At 51.3% G+C, this 13,437-nt stretch overlaps 5 protein-coding genes across 5 annotated transcripts; 2 read left to right on the top strand and 3 right to left on the bottom strand.

The window, feature by feature from the left end:
* The first annotated feature begins 1,555 nt into the window (after nucleotides 1-1,555).
* lcc1 (laccase, multicopper oxidase, benzenediol:oxygen oxidorectuctase) lies at nucleotides 1,556-6,151 on the top strand. The gene is given in 5 exon segments (XM_062879365.1): nucleotides 1,556-2,180; nucleotides 2,193-3,835; nucleotides 3,894-3,984; nucleotides 4,037-4,106; nucleotides 4,170-6,151. 4 exon segments carry the CDS (start codon nucleotides 3,596-3,598, stop codon nucleotides 5,632-5,634), a joined length of 1,866 nt encoding a protein of 621 aa, XP_062730489.1. The 5' UTR covers nucleotides 1,556-2,180; nucleotides 2,193-3,595; the 3' UTR covers nucleotides 5,635-6,151.
* Nucleotides 6,152-6,309: 158 nt separating this feature from the next.
* On the bottom strand, nucleotides 6,310-7,744 carry QC761_501210 (uncharacterized protein; the record flags this gene model as incomplete). Its single annotated transcript, XM_062879366.1, has 2 exons — nucleotides 7,449-7,744; nucleotides 6,310-7,379 (listed from the first exon to the last, which is right to left on the bottom strand). Exons 1-2 carry the CDS (start codon nucleotides 7,627-7,629, stop codon nucleotides 6,310-6,312), a joined length of 1,251 nt encoding a protein of 416 aa, XP_062730488.1. The 5' UTR covers nucleotides 7,630-7,744.
* A 292-nt stretch (nucleotides 7,745-8,036) lies between these two features.
* QC761_501212 (uncharacterized protein) lies at nucleotides 8,037-8,567 on the top strand (the record flags this gene model as incomplete). The annotated part of the gene is made up of 1 exon (XM_062879367.1): nucleotides 8,037-8,567. The coding sequence occupies one exon, from the start codon at nucleotides 8,037-8,039 to the stop codon at nucleotides 8,565-8,567; it is 531 nt and encodes a 176-aa protein (XP_062730487.1).
* Nucleotides 8,568-9,426: 859 nt separating this feature from the next.
* On the bottom strand, nucleotides 9,427-9,986 carry QC761_501215 (uncharacterized protein; the record flags this gene model as incomplete). The annotated part of the gene is made up of 2 exons (XM_062879368.1): nucleotides 9,427-9,828; nucleotides 9,888-9,986. 2 exons carry the CDS (start codon nucleotides 9,984-9,986, stop codon nucleotides 9,427-9,429), a joined length of 501 nt encoding a protein of 166 aa, XP_062730486.1.
* A 1,651-nt stretch (nucleotides 9,987-11,637) lies between these two features.
* QC761_501220 (uncharacterized protein) lies at nucleotides 11,638-13,260 on the bottom strand. The gene is made up of 2 exons (XM_062879369.1): nucleotides 12,608-13,260; nucleotides 11,638-12,553 (listed from the first exon to the last, which is right to left on the bottom strand). The coding sequence occupies exons 1-2, from the start codon at nucleotides 13,194-13,196 to the stop codon at nucleotides 11,709-11,711; spliced, it is 1,434 nt and encodes a 477-aa protein (XP_062730485.1). The 5' UTR covers nucleotides 13,197-13,260; the 3' UTR covers nucleotides 11,638-11,708.
* Between the last annotated feature and the right edge of the window lie 177 nt (nucleotides 13,261-13,437).

The following is a 13,437-nucleotide window of genomic DNA, read 5'->3' as shown; positions in this document are numbered from 1 at the left end:
TCTTGGCCCCTGACTTTAGTGTACCTACCCCACCATTTTCAACCTACCACCACCACCCACGCCTCGGTGTGTCGCGCGCAGCTTCACACGGACTTTTCCATATCTTCTAAGCGGACCAAACAACGACGGCGCTGCCTTCATGTGAGCGGTACGAAGTACATACGACAATGACGACGAAAGACGATATCCCACGACGTCAGGGAGAGCTTACTCCCCTCCTCGGAAAGATGCTATTGTGCTGCTAGGTGTGGATAAGCTAGTCGAGAGCAACCCAAGAGGCAGGCAACTGCCGAAAGTCCGAGTTGGGCCAACATGGTGACTTTTGATGCACAGTTCCTGCCTGGCGACTCTGACACGACACCTTGTTCTTACGCCAAAGCAACCCTTCCACCTCCTGTCTTCAACCGCTCTCGTCTCGTGCCCGGTCAGTTATCACGTCCGAGGACCATGACCTGGCCGGCATCGGGAAATCCAAAGTCCAAGGCTCGGTCCTGAAGGCCCTGCGTTCTCCGAGCTGCACACCGCACACTAGTGATGCATTTGGGTCGGTAACCATCACGACTTCACCTTGGTCTCTCGAGTTTATTACGCTTTCTAGTCTCCCAGGTTCCCCACCGATCCACACAAGGATTGTTGCGCCCAGGAAAGGATTATTCTGGCGTCCTTGGGCTCCGCTTCAACGACCCTTCATCGAATCATTTTTCCCATCCACAATCCATCAAGAGCATTTCGTCTGATTCCGTACGACGAACCCAATACTTGCCTGCCGTGCCGGGCGCGCCACATCGCGGGCAAGGAACAACTCAAAATGCGCCTCGATTGCGATTGGACGAATGTGTGGGCACAAGGGGTCAGGGTTCTAATAGACTGGCTTTATTTAGAAGCGAACACGGCTCGGGACCGACTTTGATTCGAGTTTGGTTAGCTTGCCCAAAGCTTCAACACTCCCACCTGCAGCTGCTTCCCACATCCAAGTAACTTACTTTGGGTCCATCAGCCTCCAGACAATACGATCTCATACGGCGATTTCGTTTCGTCAACCACAAGGCCAGAGCTTGTCCTCCACATTGTGGGGTATTGTTGAACACTGCGGCGTAAGGACGGTAAGACTGGTAAGATTGGAGGAGCACGGCACAGCCTGTCTCTTCGTTTCTTGCCCAAGCGCAGATATGATACGAGTCTTGACTATACAGAACCGCGCTGCTGGAGCATTGCAGCGCTGCAGCGTTGCAGCGTTGCAGCCGTCGAGCCGCAGAAACAAATCAAGTCATCACAAGCGACGACAACAGGGGTCAGCTAAAGCTTGAGCAAACCCAGTGCTCGTCTTTCTTCTCTTGCCCTACAAGCCCCACCCAACTGTACAGTCCGGTACACTCGACTCTCGCCTCGAAACTTAGCATCCGCAATTTGGCGTTCCCCTTACGCCACCTCTTCGATGCGGCGTCTGTTCAAAAGTGCCAGGCGGACAGTTGCATTCTCAGCTTACGATGGAGGTTACACGACTTATCACACTCGCATGGCATGGCCTGGGCATCCCAGCACCTCATTCTTGGAGCCTCCTCGGAAGCCATATTACACACTAGCCTGGTTACCGGCCACCATTCACTTCCGCTCCGGGTCCGATTCTGCCGCCAAGTTATTCCAAGTTCTTGCTGCGTTTCTTTCCCAAAGTCCATGTCGCCAGTAGCTTCAACTTGTCGTTTCTTGTTTCCTATTCGTATCCTCTAGGCGCTTGGCCTGAGAACCCTTTCGGCCTGAACCAAGCTTCCAGTCGTCTAGTGCTGACTGTGAGCGTTCTGACGCAGGTGATCCGTCGAACGATATTTCACTCATACCATCAGCCAATAGTTCCACCCCGTACTGCAGGACACAAGTGTTCATAACTTATCACCGAGAAAGGCTGTTATCCCCGCCAAGATAAGCTGTGGCCAATAAGAATTGGTTCCATCTCCAAGGAGGCGAGCGGGATGTCAAATTAATCATCATACCGGTAGGGCAGAAGCGAGGCCTTCGTCGGGAGCTACTCGGAGAGAATGAAACTCAGAACGTGACATCCCTCAAAGAGACGTCCTCGTTGCCGGATATAGCGCTATCCACTCGTATTGCGACCCTGACCGGTAACCTGCCCACATCACCCTGGCCCAAGTGATCCTTTGGGCATTTCCAAGGTCCCTGCGTGGGTAGCCCACTGGGTTGCAGTTCGGTGCCCCCTTTCCAACGCGAGATGACTACGCCGCTGCTGCTCACCATTTACTGGTTTTCAAACAGGGACCCCCAATTACCCTGGCAGTGTCATCTATATTGTTTGGTTTATTCGATTCCGGGTTTCCATTCTAGAAACATTCCGTTACTACCAAGATCTTGGGTGCCGCGTGGCTGTTGACTTCAATCTCTGGGTAAGCGAGAAACCGAAATGTCAATCTTGTGCCCTCTTTTGCTTTTGCCCACGCTATGGTACGCATTGCACCGTCCACCCCATCCACAACTGGCCTCCCTTCTGCTTTTCCCCTGCCAAGATGGTTCCTCGATTACGCGGTTGGTGCCCGTTTGTTGCCGTACACATGCACAGCCGCCGAAGACGCGGCTGAAGGGTCAAATGTGCATCTCTTGGGCCTCTTCTCCATGCCGTCCCGTTCCTCTTACACGCCTGTTCGTCCAGGGGTATGGAGTGTGGCACAAGGCAGGCAGCGACGTACCTTGTTCACGATCTTTGGGAGAATATTCCCAGCTTGGGCCAAGCCAATACTTTGATGCAGGATGGTGATTGAAGTCATCACCACTCCCCTTCTTCACACCTCGAGCGATGCTCCGCAAATAGCCATCACGATACAGATCAACAGCTACGACACCTAAAGCTCCCCACCTCGCTGCCCTCGTTGAGTCCCAAAGAAGTGGAAGGCTTCATGAGACTATCGAATCCTGTGACTTAACATCCGCCCACGTACAGCCGAAGCGACCCTCTTTGCAGATGCCTCTTTTTGAACGCACACGAACTTGTGCTGCGGTTCAGCTTCAAGCTTACTCACCCCGCCCTTAACATGGGCTTACCCGGCGTGACAGGATGGGGTGTTCGGGTTGCCATAGCCCGATAACCCTGCTGTCAAGCTATCCCGGTTCCTAAGATCATGTCTATCTGTAGCGTAGCTTTCTCACACCCTCACGATACATCCAATACTCTCGGCATGCCGCCCATATAGCTGGATCCAGGTCATGGGAACTTCGATAGAATGCAGTCTAGCAGGTATCGACATCCATATGCCGAGCCGCTCACGTCTGCCCCTCGCGCGTCCTACACACGCCTCTACCTAGCGGTACCCGCGTCTTCCGACGAAGAAGACTAGAGACGCCGTGACTCAGACAATATCCAAAGGAGGAAAGGGGAGGTCATCGAGAATACGAGCACCGAGCACCATCACCCTGGCTGATCACATCTCGAATTATCGACTGAGTCTTTTTACCATCTGATGGATCTTCTATAAGAATCACCATCTCCGTCCATTTTGAGTCACCCTTTCTTCTCATCCTCACCAGCTCTCCTCTCCATCCCCCCCTTCACCCGGTTCTCCTCTCGGTCTATTCTCTTCAGTTCTTGTTCATGATGAAGTCTTTCTTCAGCGCCGCGGCGCTCCTGCTTGGCCTCGTCGCTCCCAGCGCCGTCCTAGCCGCACCTTCTCTCCCGGGCGTGCCCCGCGAGGTCACTCGTGATCTTCTTCGTCCCGTCGAAGAGAGGCAGTCTTCGTGCCACACTGCCGCCAACCGTGCTTGCTGGGCCCCTGGTTTTGATATCAACACGGACTACGAAGTCAGCACTCCCAACACCGGAGTCACACGCACCGTATGCTTTTGCCCCTTTGATGAAGTCATGGTGCCCCTGGTTACTAACAACCTTATAGTATACTCTGACCTTGACCGAAGTTGACAACTGGCTCGGTCCTGATGGCGTGGTTAAGCAGAAGGTCATGCTTGTCAATGGTGACATCTTTGGTATGTTCACTGCCGTGCCATCTGACAAGGCCTATGCTAACAGGTGATTCAGGGCCTACCATTACTGCTAATTGGGGTGATTGGATTCAAGTCAATGTCATCAACAATCTCAGGACTAATGGGTATGTTTCTCACATTGATATTGTTTACTGCCCATGGAACTTGTACTGACCCTTTTCTCGCAGCACCTCTATTCATTGGCACGGCCTCCACCAGAAAGGAACAAACATGCACGATGGTGCCAACGGTGTCACCGAATGCCCTATCCCGCCCAAGGGAGGCAGCCGCATCTACAGGTTCCGCGCTCAGCAATATGGCACCAGTTGGTACCACTCGCATTTCTCGGCCCAATACGGCAACGGCGTCGTTGGCACCATCGTGGTCAATGGTCCTGCTTCGCTTCCCTACGATATTGATCTTGGTGTCTTCCCCATTACCGACTACTACCACAAGCCGGCTGATGTTCTGGTCGAGGAAACCATGAATGGCGGTCCCCCTCCCAGTGACACTGTTCTCTTCAAAGGGCACGGAAAGAATCCCCAGACCGGCGCTGGTAAATTTGCCAATGTCACGCTCACCCCCGGCAAGCGTCATCGTCTCCGCATCATCAACACCTCGACCCACGATCACTTCCAGCTGAAGCTCCAGAATCACACCATGACCATCATTGCCGCCGACATGGTTCCCGTTCAGGCCCAGACTGTCGACAGTCTCTTCCTTGCCGTTGGTCAGCGCTACGATGTCACTATTGACGCCAACCAGAGTGTTGGGAACTACTGGTTCAACGCCACCTTTGGCGGCGGTCTTGCCTGCGGTGCTTCGCTCAATCCTCACCCGGCTGCGGTCTTCCGCTACCAGGGAGCTCCCAACACTCTCCCGACCTACATTGGCACTCCTGCTGCTGATGCCAACTGCATGGACCTCAACAACTTGACACCTGTTGTCTCCCGCAGCGTTCCTACTAGTGGCTTCACTCCCCGCCCTAACAACACTCTGCCCGTCTCCTTGACCCTCGGCGGCACACCCCTCTTTGTCTGGAAGGTCAATGGCAGCTCCATTAATGTCGACTGGGACAAACCGATTGTTGACTACGTCATTGCCCAAAACACCAGCTATCCTCCTCAAGCCAACGTCATCACCGTCAACAGCGTCAACCAATGGACTTACTGGCTCATCGAGAACGATCCTACCGGCCCCTTCAGCATTCCGCACCCGATGCATCTTCACGGTCATGATTTCCTCGTCGTCGGCCGCTCCCCCGACCAACCGGCCGGTGTTCCTCAGACACGCTACCGCTTCAATCCCGCCACTGACATGGCCCTGCTCAAGAGCTCCAACCCGGTCCGTCGCGACGTCGCCATGCTTCCCGCCAACGGATGGCTGCTTATCGCCTTCAAGTCTGACAACCCCGGTGCTTGGCTTTTCCACTGCCACATTGCCTGGCACGTGTCTGGCGGTTTGTCGGTGCAGTATCTCGAGCGCCCCGATGACTTGCGCAACGGTTTCAGCCAGGCGGACAAGAACCAGCACAACAACAACTGCAATGCCTGGAGGGCATACTGGCCTACTAACCCCTACCCCAAGATCGATTCGGGGTTGAAGGTCAAGAAGTGGGTTGGTGAGCATCCTGATTGGTATATCAAGAACTAAGAGGGCGGCATGCAGAGGGAAAGGTTGGGACATATATATGCATACATGGGGGGATTGGGAGCATATCACGGAACTGGGACGGGTGACGGCGGGGGTTTCTTGCTCTATTTTCTTTGCTGTTGTCGAGGTCAATTGTGGGGGGCCTGTACAACACAAGTCTCACTCGAACAATGAGTGTGATTTCTATTTTCTGTTTTCTTATACCTCTTTCCTCTTTCTCTTCTCTACTCTGGCCAGGGTACATTTTTCAAGGCAGGGATCAGTCAGCACTGGGAATTGGACATGTCAGTCTCTGAACTGACGCCACGGATGGAAGGGAAAAATGAGCTTTGTTATTGGGTAGATAGATACCTAGCATAGCTTTCAACGTGGTGGTTCACGGGATTCATCCCTTCCACCGTTGACAATAAAACCATGGTGCTGTTTGGTTCTTGCTACTTGTCACGTTTCACTGTTGCATTCTGGGACTTGTGTGTGTTGTGATAAAAGAATAAATTAGGTAGTAAACATTTCTGGGTTCATGTGGTATAAAAGAAGAAAATTAGTAAAAGGTGATATCCAAAAGCACGGCATCAGACAGTCGTGACAGTCCCAACAACCTAAAGAAAACTACACCCTACTTACCAAACTCCATACCATGATCTGTCCACCCACCATCTCCCACTTCCATGTCAATCAACAATACTCCCTCAGCCTCAACAGCCTATACCCCTCAGCAACCTCACCTACCACCCTCGCCCCCTCCTCCGCAACCTGGATCATCCACCCGCCACTCCCCAACGTCGCCGTCTGAACCTCCCCAAACTTGCCCGCCAACATCTCGACATACGACCCCGACAGAGTGCTGGTATCCATTGCCAGCGCCTGATCCCCCAAATCCCACCCACCCAGCTTCTCCTTGACAGCCGCGGCATGGTCCTCGAGCCGTTGGAGAAAAGGCTTGAGTTCCTGCTCCATGGAGATGACCTCCATGTTCCCCAGCTTGTCCGCTAACTGGCCCAGCCTACCTGGGCAGAGGAGAGAAGGGTCGATAGTTCCGGGGGGGGATTGTGACAAGGCGCCGACGGACATGACGGCGAGGCGGATGTGGGAGGCGAGCGTGGTGGTGATGAATTTGGAAAGTTGGGTGACGGCGTGGCGGAGGAGGATGGAACTCTTGACGAGGGTGAAGTAGTGGTCATGTGGGGGTCTGGTGTTGGACTGGTTGGTGATGCCCGGGAAGGGGCAGCGGTAATGGGTTTCGTCGACTGGTTTGAAGGTGAAGGGGAGGTTAGGGGGGATTTGGACTCCGTGGCTCTCCGAGATGTGGATTAGGATTCCCAAGAGGAAGGAGAGGGCGGCGGAGAAGGCGGAGATTTTTCTGGAGACGAATTTCATGTGGGTGCTGAGGTCCTTGAGGGTGGTCCGGAGGGTGTGGAGGTTGTAGGACAAGGTGATGAGGTTGAAGAAGGTGGTCAGTTCGGCTTGGGAGTAGGAGTTGTCCAAGGGGGAGGAGGCCCAGGAGAAGCCGGGGGGGAAGGCGTGGACTACCCATTTGTGAAAGACCTGGTCGACTGCGTAGATTGCTGAGGCTAGCTTGGCAATAGGCCCGCTTTCACGATTGATGAGGGCGGTCATGTTGGCGTTTGGGCAGGTGGTTCCAGTGCCATGGCATCTCGGGCAGCCGAAGTATTCGGGAACAAGGCCTGAAGATATACCCGAGCGGGAATGCCGGTGCCCGCTGATGTGTGGCTGGCATTGGCGGCCTTTGTTGGTGCTGTAATGCAAGTTAGCAGGAGGAATCTCGTTGAGTGTTTCCGGGCCGAAGTCAATACCTCGGCGCTTTCTTTTCTCCGGAATGGGGTCACCAAGACCGTTGGAGATGGTGTTGAGGAAGGTGCTGAGGGTAAGGGGCAATTCTTCGCGCTCGATATCGTCAAGTTGGATCCCGGCTTCCGCGTAGCGGGTGGCTACGAAGGAGCAGAGAGCAACAAAGTATGTGGAATTGGTTGCCATTTTGACCAAGATGACTCACTGTTATCTGCACTAGATGAACTGTGACTGATTAAAGTTGCTCTGTGATTGATCAGATAGATTGAGTGAAGTGTTATAATGTATGAATGTCGGTCCGTTACAGGGTGACGGATTGGGAGCAACTTATATACTGCCAATTCCAATTGGCCGTGTGGTGCGACAAAGCCATTGTCTTCGATCACAATAGACCAGGTGAACAAAGGTGAATAAAGCCCTGCTGCAGGATAGAGTGCCGGGGCCGCTGGATGATGCCATAAATAGCAATCTCTTTCGTTGTCACTCGACTCTTTACTTCTTTTGTTCACAAACGCCACAAGAGGATTGTTTCTTCGTCTCGCTTCATCGCCTTCACCCAACTTGCACACCAATCCGCCACTCCTACCGCCAAGATGTGCACCTTCACCCTCTGCCACTACGTCTGCAAGGACTGCGGCGCTGCCATCGACTCGCAGGAGATCGACCTCAAGCCTTGCAACAAGCAGCGCAAGAACTGGGACGAGTGCCGCGGCCCCAAGAAGAGAGGCACAACCTACCACTATCTCAAGCCTTCCGAGTGCTTCTACTGCGGCGACACAACCTTCACCGAAGAGGATCTGATGGAGGAGGCCCTGCTGAACATTGACCTCCGCCACCAACCGGCCGACAAGCGGCCTTCGCCAGAGTCGTACAAAGCCAAGGTTACTGTCCACTTCACCAACGATCCTACCTTTGATCCCTGGCATCATTACGCCACCGATAGAGAGATCGCCCTTTTCAAGCCGCTCTTGGACAGCGACAAGGAGCAAGGTGCTGGAGAGCGGGATAGTGACTCCAAGACCAATGTTGACTGCGCCGGCGAGTCCAACGCTTCAGCTGCTTACGATCCGTGGGGACAATACGCCTTCACAGTGGCCGCCGTGAAGAGCAAGGGAGAGAACTAGAGAATCACAGAGTGATGAACCAACGTGGAAGGGTACATAAAGGGTCACCAAAAGCTTCGGCAATCGCATTGGTATGTTTACGTTTCGGCCATCTGGATCCGGTCACGTTCTCAGGCTCAACACTCGAACGACAGGTACATATGGGATCCGCAACATAGGTGCACCATCAAAGCCATGGCTTGGACCCAAAGTCAACCTTGGTGTATAGCGGCGTGGCCTTTTGTATCCTAGACATCCAATCACTTTCCTGGTAGGTTGCTATATTCTGTCTATACGCTTGGAGGTAAGACATTGCTAACTCACGTTAGGCTGGAGTTTATCTCAGTTGCTGTTGCTGTGGTTAGACATCTGGCTCTTCTCTCGACATCAAATGTTGACAACAACCATGGGCTGATTCCAGGTTTTGGAGAGAAAGGTAGAACGCATTCACTCTGACCAAGGTCGGAATAAGACGATTGGTAACCCATTTTATTTTATTAACGCGTCTACCAAACCCCTCATGCTACATGTAAACCCCGGAAGCTCCGGATTGTGAACGAGGTAATCAACGCGCTCAACACTTGGCAACAAGTGGTGGTCAAGGTCATCAGGGCTGCCAGGTGCAGTTTGTAATAGATGTTCCGAAAATCTTAGGCGAACTCGTTATCCTTTTGCACCATGAGAACTATTTGCGCCCTGTACTCCTCAACCCTTTCATACCGCATCAAATGGTGACATAGCTTTCTGTGAAGCATGTTCTTTTCTCTCTCGAGATGGGTGGCAGTATTGAATAAAGTGGATCGATCATCGAAACTAGTATCTTTCCAACCCTTTGGACAAATTCAGATGAATCTTCCATCCTTTGGTGTCTATCTAACGCTCAGTCTGGGTGTGAGAGAAGAGAGCCGAACTCATGAAAGCGGACTGCGGCAAAGGTACAAAGCCTTTGGATTCCACACAGGATATACACCTGCGGTGAGATCCAAAAGCCCTCTCTGATACGGTCTGGGGAAAGTCTACGATTAGGATAACCCGAACTCGTGAGACGCTCACTGGTGTCGGGAGTCGTGAAAGCAGTGGGCAGATCGGTCTGATCAAAACCATGGAGGAATTGGTCCTTTGTGAGGAGCGTGGAGCAGCTATGGTCATCGCAATTGACATCACCGTCCCCTTTGGTCGTGTGTTGACAGGTTGAATATTCTCCAGTGTAGATGAACTCCACGAGACGGTCAATCATCCAGGGGGCGTGAGTCGACATGTCGATGGTGTTGTCTTGTGCTTCCTGGATGGCAATTCTTGTCAGAAGCTTCAACAACACCCTTCACAACTTATACAACTTACCTTCCAGTCTCCAGCCAACGCCTTTTCAAACAGTGGACAAGCGGGACAGACGATTGCTTGGTGCACCTTCCTGCTTTGGGTGCCACAGGAGATGGTCATATCAAGGTACCTGTCTGAAGTCAAAAGACCCTTCATCCTCGATACAAGCCAGTCATCATCATCATCATCATCACCATCATCATCTAGCTTCTTGTCAGACTTTTAGAGAGTACATTTACCTATATAGTCACACCCGACAATATCTTGGGGCTCTGTCCGTGTTAGTCTCAGAAGGTGAGCAAAATGAGCGAAGTAAGCATTACCCTAAGCTAAAGTATGTCTAAGGACGGTTCGGCTATACTTACCGTAACTAAAACTAATTATGACTTCCGTTTTCTCCTTGCGCGTGTGTCACAGTTAAGCCAACAAGCAGGTCAAACAGTGTGAGCGGCGCAGGGTGCGCTGAGCTAATCAGGATATAATCAAGGTGATCAGAGCATAATCACTGGCAGTGCCAATCAGGATGTGATTAGAGTAATCAGGGTGTGATTATAATAATTACTGGCAGGGCTAATTAGGATGTGATTAGAGCAGTTGGGCTATAATTAATTTAGGGTATTGTGTATATATACGGAGGAATTGAAGGGTAGTAAATAGTTCGATGATATATAATGTACGTTATATTCGTTAGTGTTTGAACCACTATAATTAAGACAAGTTATTTTACTATATAGTTATTAGCTATACCGAACTGGATTATTTAAAAACACTGGTGCTGGAACCTAGGTTCGTTGATTTGTCAGATAACTTAGATAAGGATTGTGCTATGCTGCACCGCCTTCGTGGTGGGGCCTGCCTGCGATTGGCTGGGCACCTCCCGTGCCCCACATACTGTTCAACCTGCCTGTTGGCTTAACTGTGACAACGTTTGCTAGCATAGATCGCTGGCCGATACAGATCGTTGTGCCTCTGTCGTGGAGCGATCTCTGCGAACTGACATGCATCTTTTTTCGAAGCGGGGCTGGACATCCCAACGCAGGACACCTCGATACAAGACATCTCAATGCAAGACACCTCAATGCGAAAGGTGCCACTACCGGATATCGCTAGCGTGCCAAGGCTCGACTCTCTGCAACGGCTGATATAGCTGAATGTGAATGATATCTCGTTGCAAAGGACATCTCAGTCCAAAGGACACCTCATTGTGTCAACGCAAACACCTCAACGCAAATAATACCTCAAATTCCTTCTGGGTCAGCATCGCAATATAGTGAGGTAGAATCTAAAATCGTCGAAGTCCTGAATTCAGCTAGCAAGCATCCTAAGCCGAATCTTGCTGAATTGGCGCGCCAATTCGACGTCCCCTACGGTCGCCTTCGAGCTTGACTGTTGTGGTTGAGAGCTTTGTAGCTTCCTGTGACCGCTGTGGGCGATATGAGTCTTGTGGCTTGAAGATTTTGAGTGCTGTGAGCAACAAGGGGGATAATACTGTAAAATCCACAAATGAGTGCTGTATTCCAACACCAAGGATGCAGCCTTCGACTCTTACGCAAACGAGCACGACGCGCGATGTTACTCCGATACCCGAGTTGACCTTCACAAGGATATAGAACAGTTGGCAGGTAATATTACTAACTTATAGTACCTGTAAACCGGCCGGTGCCGTGATATTTATATTTTTATATTTCAAAGCGAATGTACGGCTGGGAACTGTGATTCATTAAGCCTCACATTAACTGTCTGGAAAGCTAATGGAAAACTCAAGGCAACGTGTAGATCATAGAACAATTATTACATTTTGTATATCTACGCTAACACTGCTTCAGTCCTTCGTCTTCCCGCTTACCGTCGTAAAACTACCCAAATCCTCTTCAATTTTCCCTTCAGTCGATCCCCTTGCACAGTTGATAAAAGCAAGACTAGAATCATAACTGGCAGTGCAGTAGCAAAATATACCCAAAAGCTCTTGTGTCCTGGAGAGTAATCTTCTGACATGCTGAAAAGGCTGGCGACCCAAGACAGCGGCACAAACACCAGCGCAATAAAAGTGAGCCGGCTAACGTTGGCAGCCTCTTGTATCGACCGCCGTGAGTCGAACAGCTGTACCATCGACGTTGCTACTGGGACCATATGCTCGAGCGAGCGGCTGTAATGCTCTAGCTGTGACGATACATGCTTGATATCTTTCAGTATAAAATCCCACGGCTGCTTTTTGGATTCCTGTTGTAACCAATAATCGATGAACTCAGAGAGAAGATTTAGTTTGTGTCGGCTTTGCATGTTCCGCCGCCGCCAACGTTGAAGGTCGATAATGTCGCTATCGTGCAGTCGATTCTCGATGTCGTGCAGAGTATATTCATAATATTTCAAGTAACGACTCATCAGGAGCATGTAAAGATTCCACTCAGCTAAGACGATACGTATCGGGTAGTAGCCGAGGCTCAAGATGCTAGGCTCTGTTATCATGAACCCAGGTGGTTGGTGGCGGAAGTAGCGGAGCAGGTTACTGAGCATCGACTTCTTATCTGGTAAACGATCGCTCGTGGTAGATCCGAAAGACGCGAAAGACGTCGGTTGCTTAAATTCCTCGAATCCTCCATGCAACATCATACTTGGATATGACTTTCGGCCGCCTAACCCCAACGTCTCAAGAACCATATTGACAGGGGGATCCACCAGGATTAAGCCTACTAATGTTAGAGATGCCGTCACGATGCATTAAATATCTGAGCAAGACTTACAAATCCATATGCCTTTGATCTTTTTCACTAGAATAGAACAGCACGCTCGAGCCAAAGCAATCTGTCGGCCTGATAGATGCGGTAGAAGTCTGACATTTCGAGGAACGTCGGAGTCCGATTTCAGACTGTACGAAGATGTAAACAAGTCTGCGCTTCCCAGGTCCAATACCTGCTGATAGTGGAGATGGAGATAGCCATTTTCAGCAATCTGGGATGGAAACAACGCAAGTGAAGGAGGAGGTGGTGCATTCTCGATGTCTTTGAAGTCGGTGGTGACGTGGCCGGCAAAGAAGATTGGATCCACATCAAAAATCTCGCCGAGCAAACAGACCAAATGGGGTTGGATGTTCTCAACGAGCACAATCCGGCCAGCGGTTGTAGAGGTCGCACCCATCAGCTTGGCCAGATCAACCTCGGATACCGTTAGAGGATTCGGTACCGATTGTCCGTCCCGGGAGTAGTCGAGAGTAACGATGGTACTGGCAGCTCCAGGCCCACATCTCAAATAATCGGCTAATCCAGTGACGCAAGGGTTGGTTTGGCATCGAGATCGGACAAAATCTCTGTATGATCCTTTTTCGTAGTTCATCCTCCTCGTCCAGCCTGTATAAGGATAGCGATCTGAAGGAGAGGGAAGAAGTGTGTGTAAGAACTTAGTGTCCAACGATTGAGCTAATGCACCTTGTTCGACTGCCTTATGTAGTGCGATATGCATGTCGCTAATATCACGTGCAGCTTGAGGTTGTGGCGCAGTAGGCCCTCCGCCTCGGCTGCCTTGCAAAGTGCCTCATTGCAGGCTGGTCATTGTGCGTCGCGTAGCACGGCAACAA

Source organism: Podospora bellae-mahoneyi, chromosome 5, assembly GCF_035222275.1.
Source record: "Podospora bellae-mahoneyi strain CBS 112042 chromosome 5, whole genome shotgun sequence".
Taxonomy (NCBI): domain Eukaryota; kingdom Fungi; phylum Ascomycota; class Sordariomycetes; order Sordariales; family Podosporaceae; genus Podospora; species Podospora bellae-mahoneyi.
The sequence above is the reverse complement of the archived record's forward strand: the minus strand, read 5'-3'. Positions and strand labels throughout refer to the sequence as shown.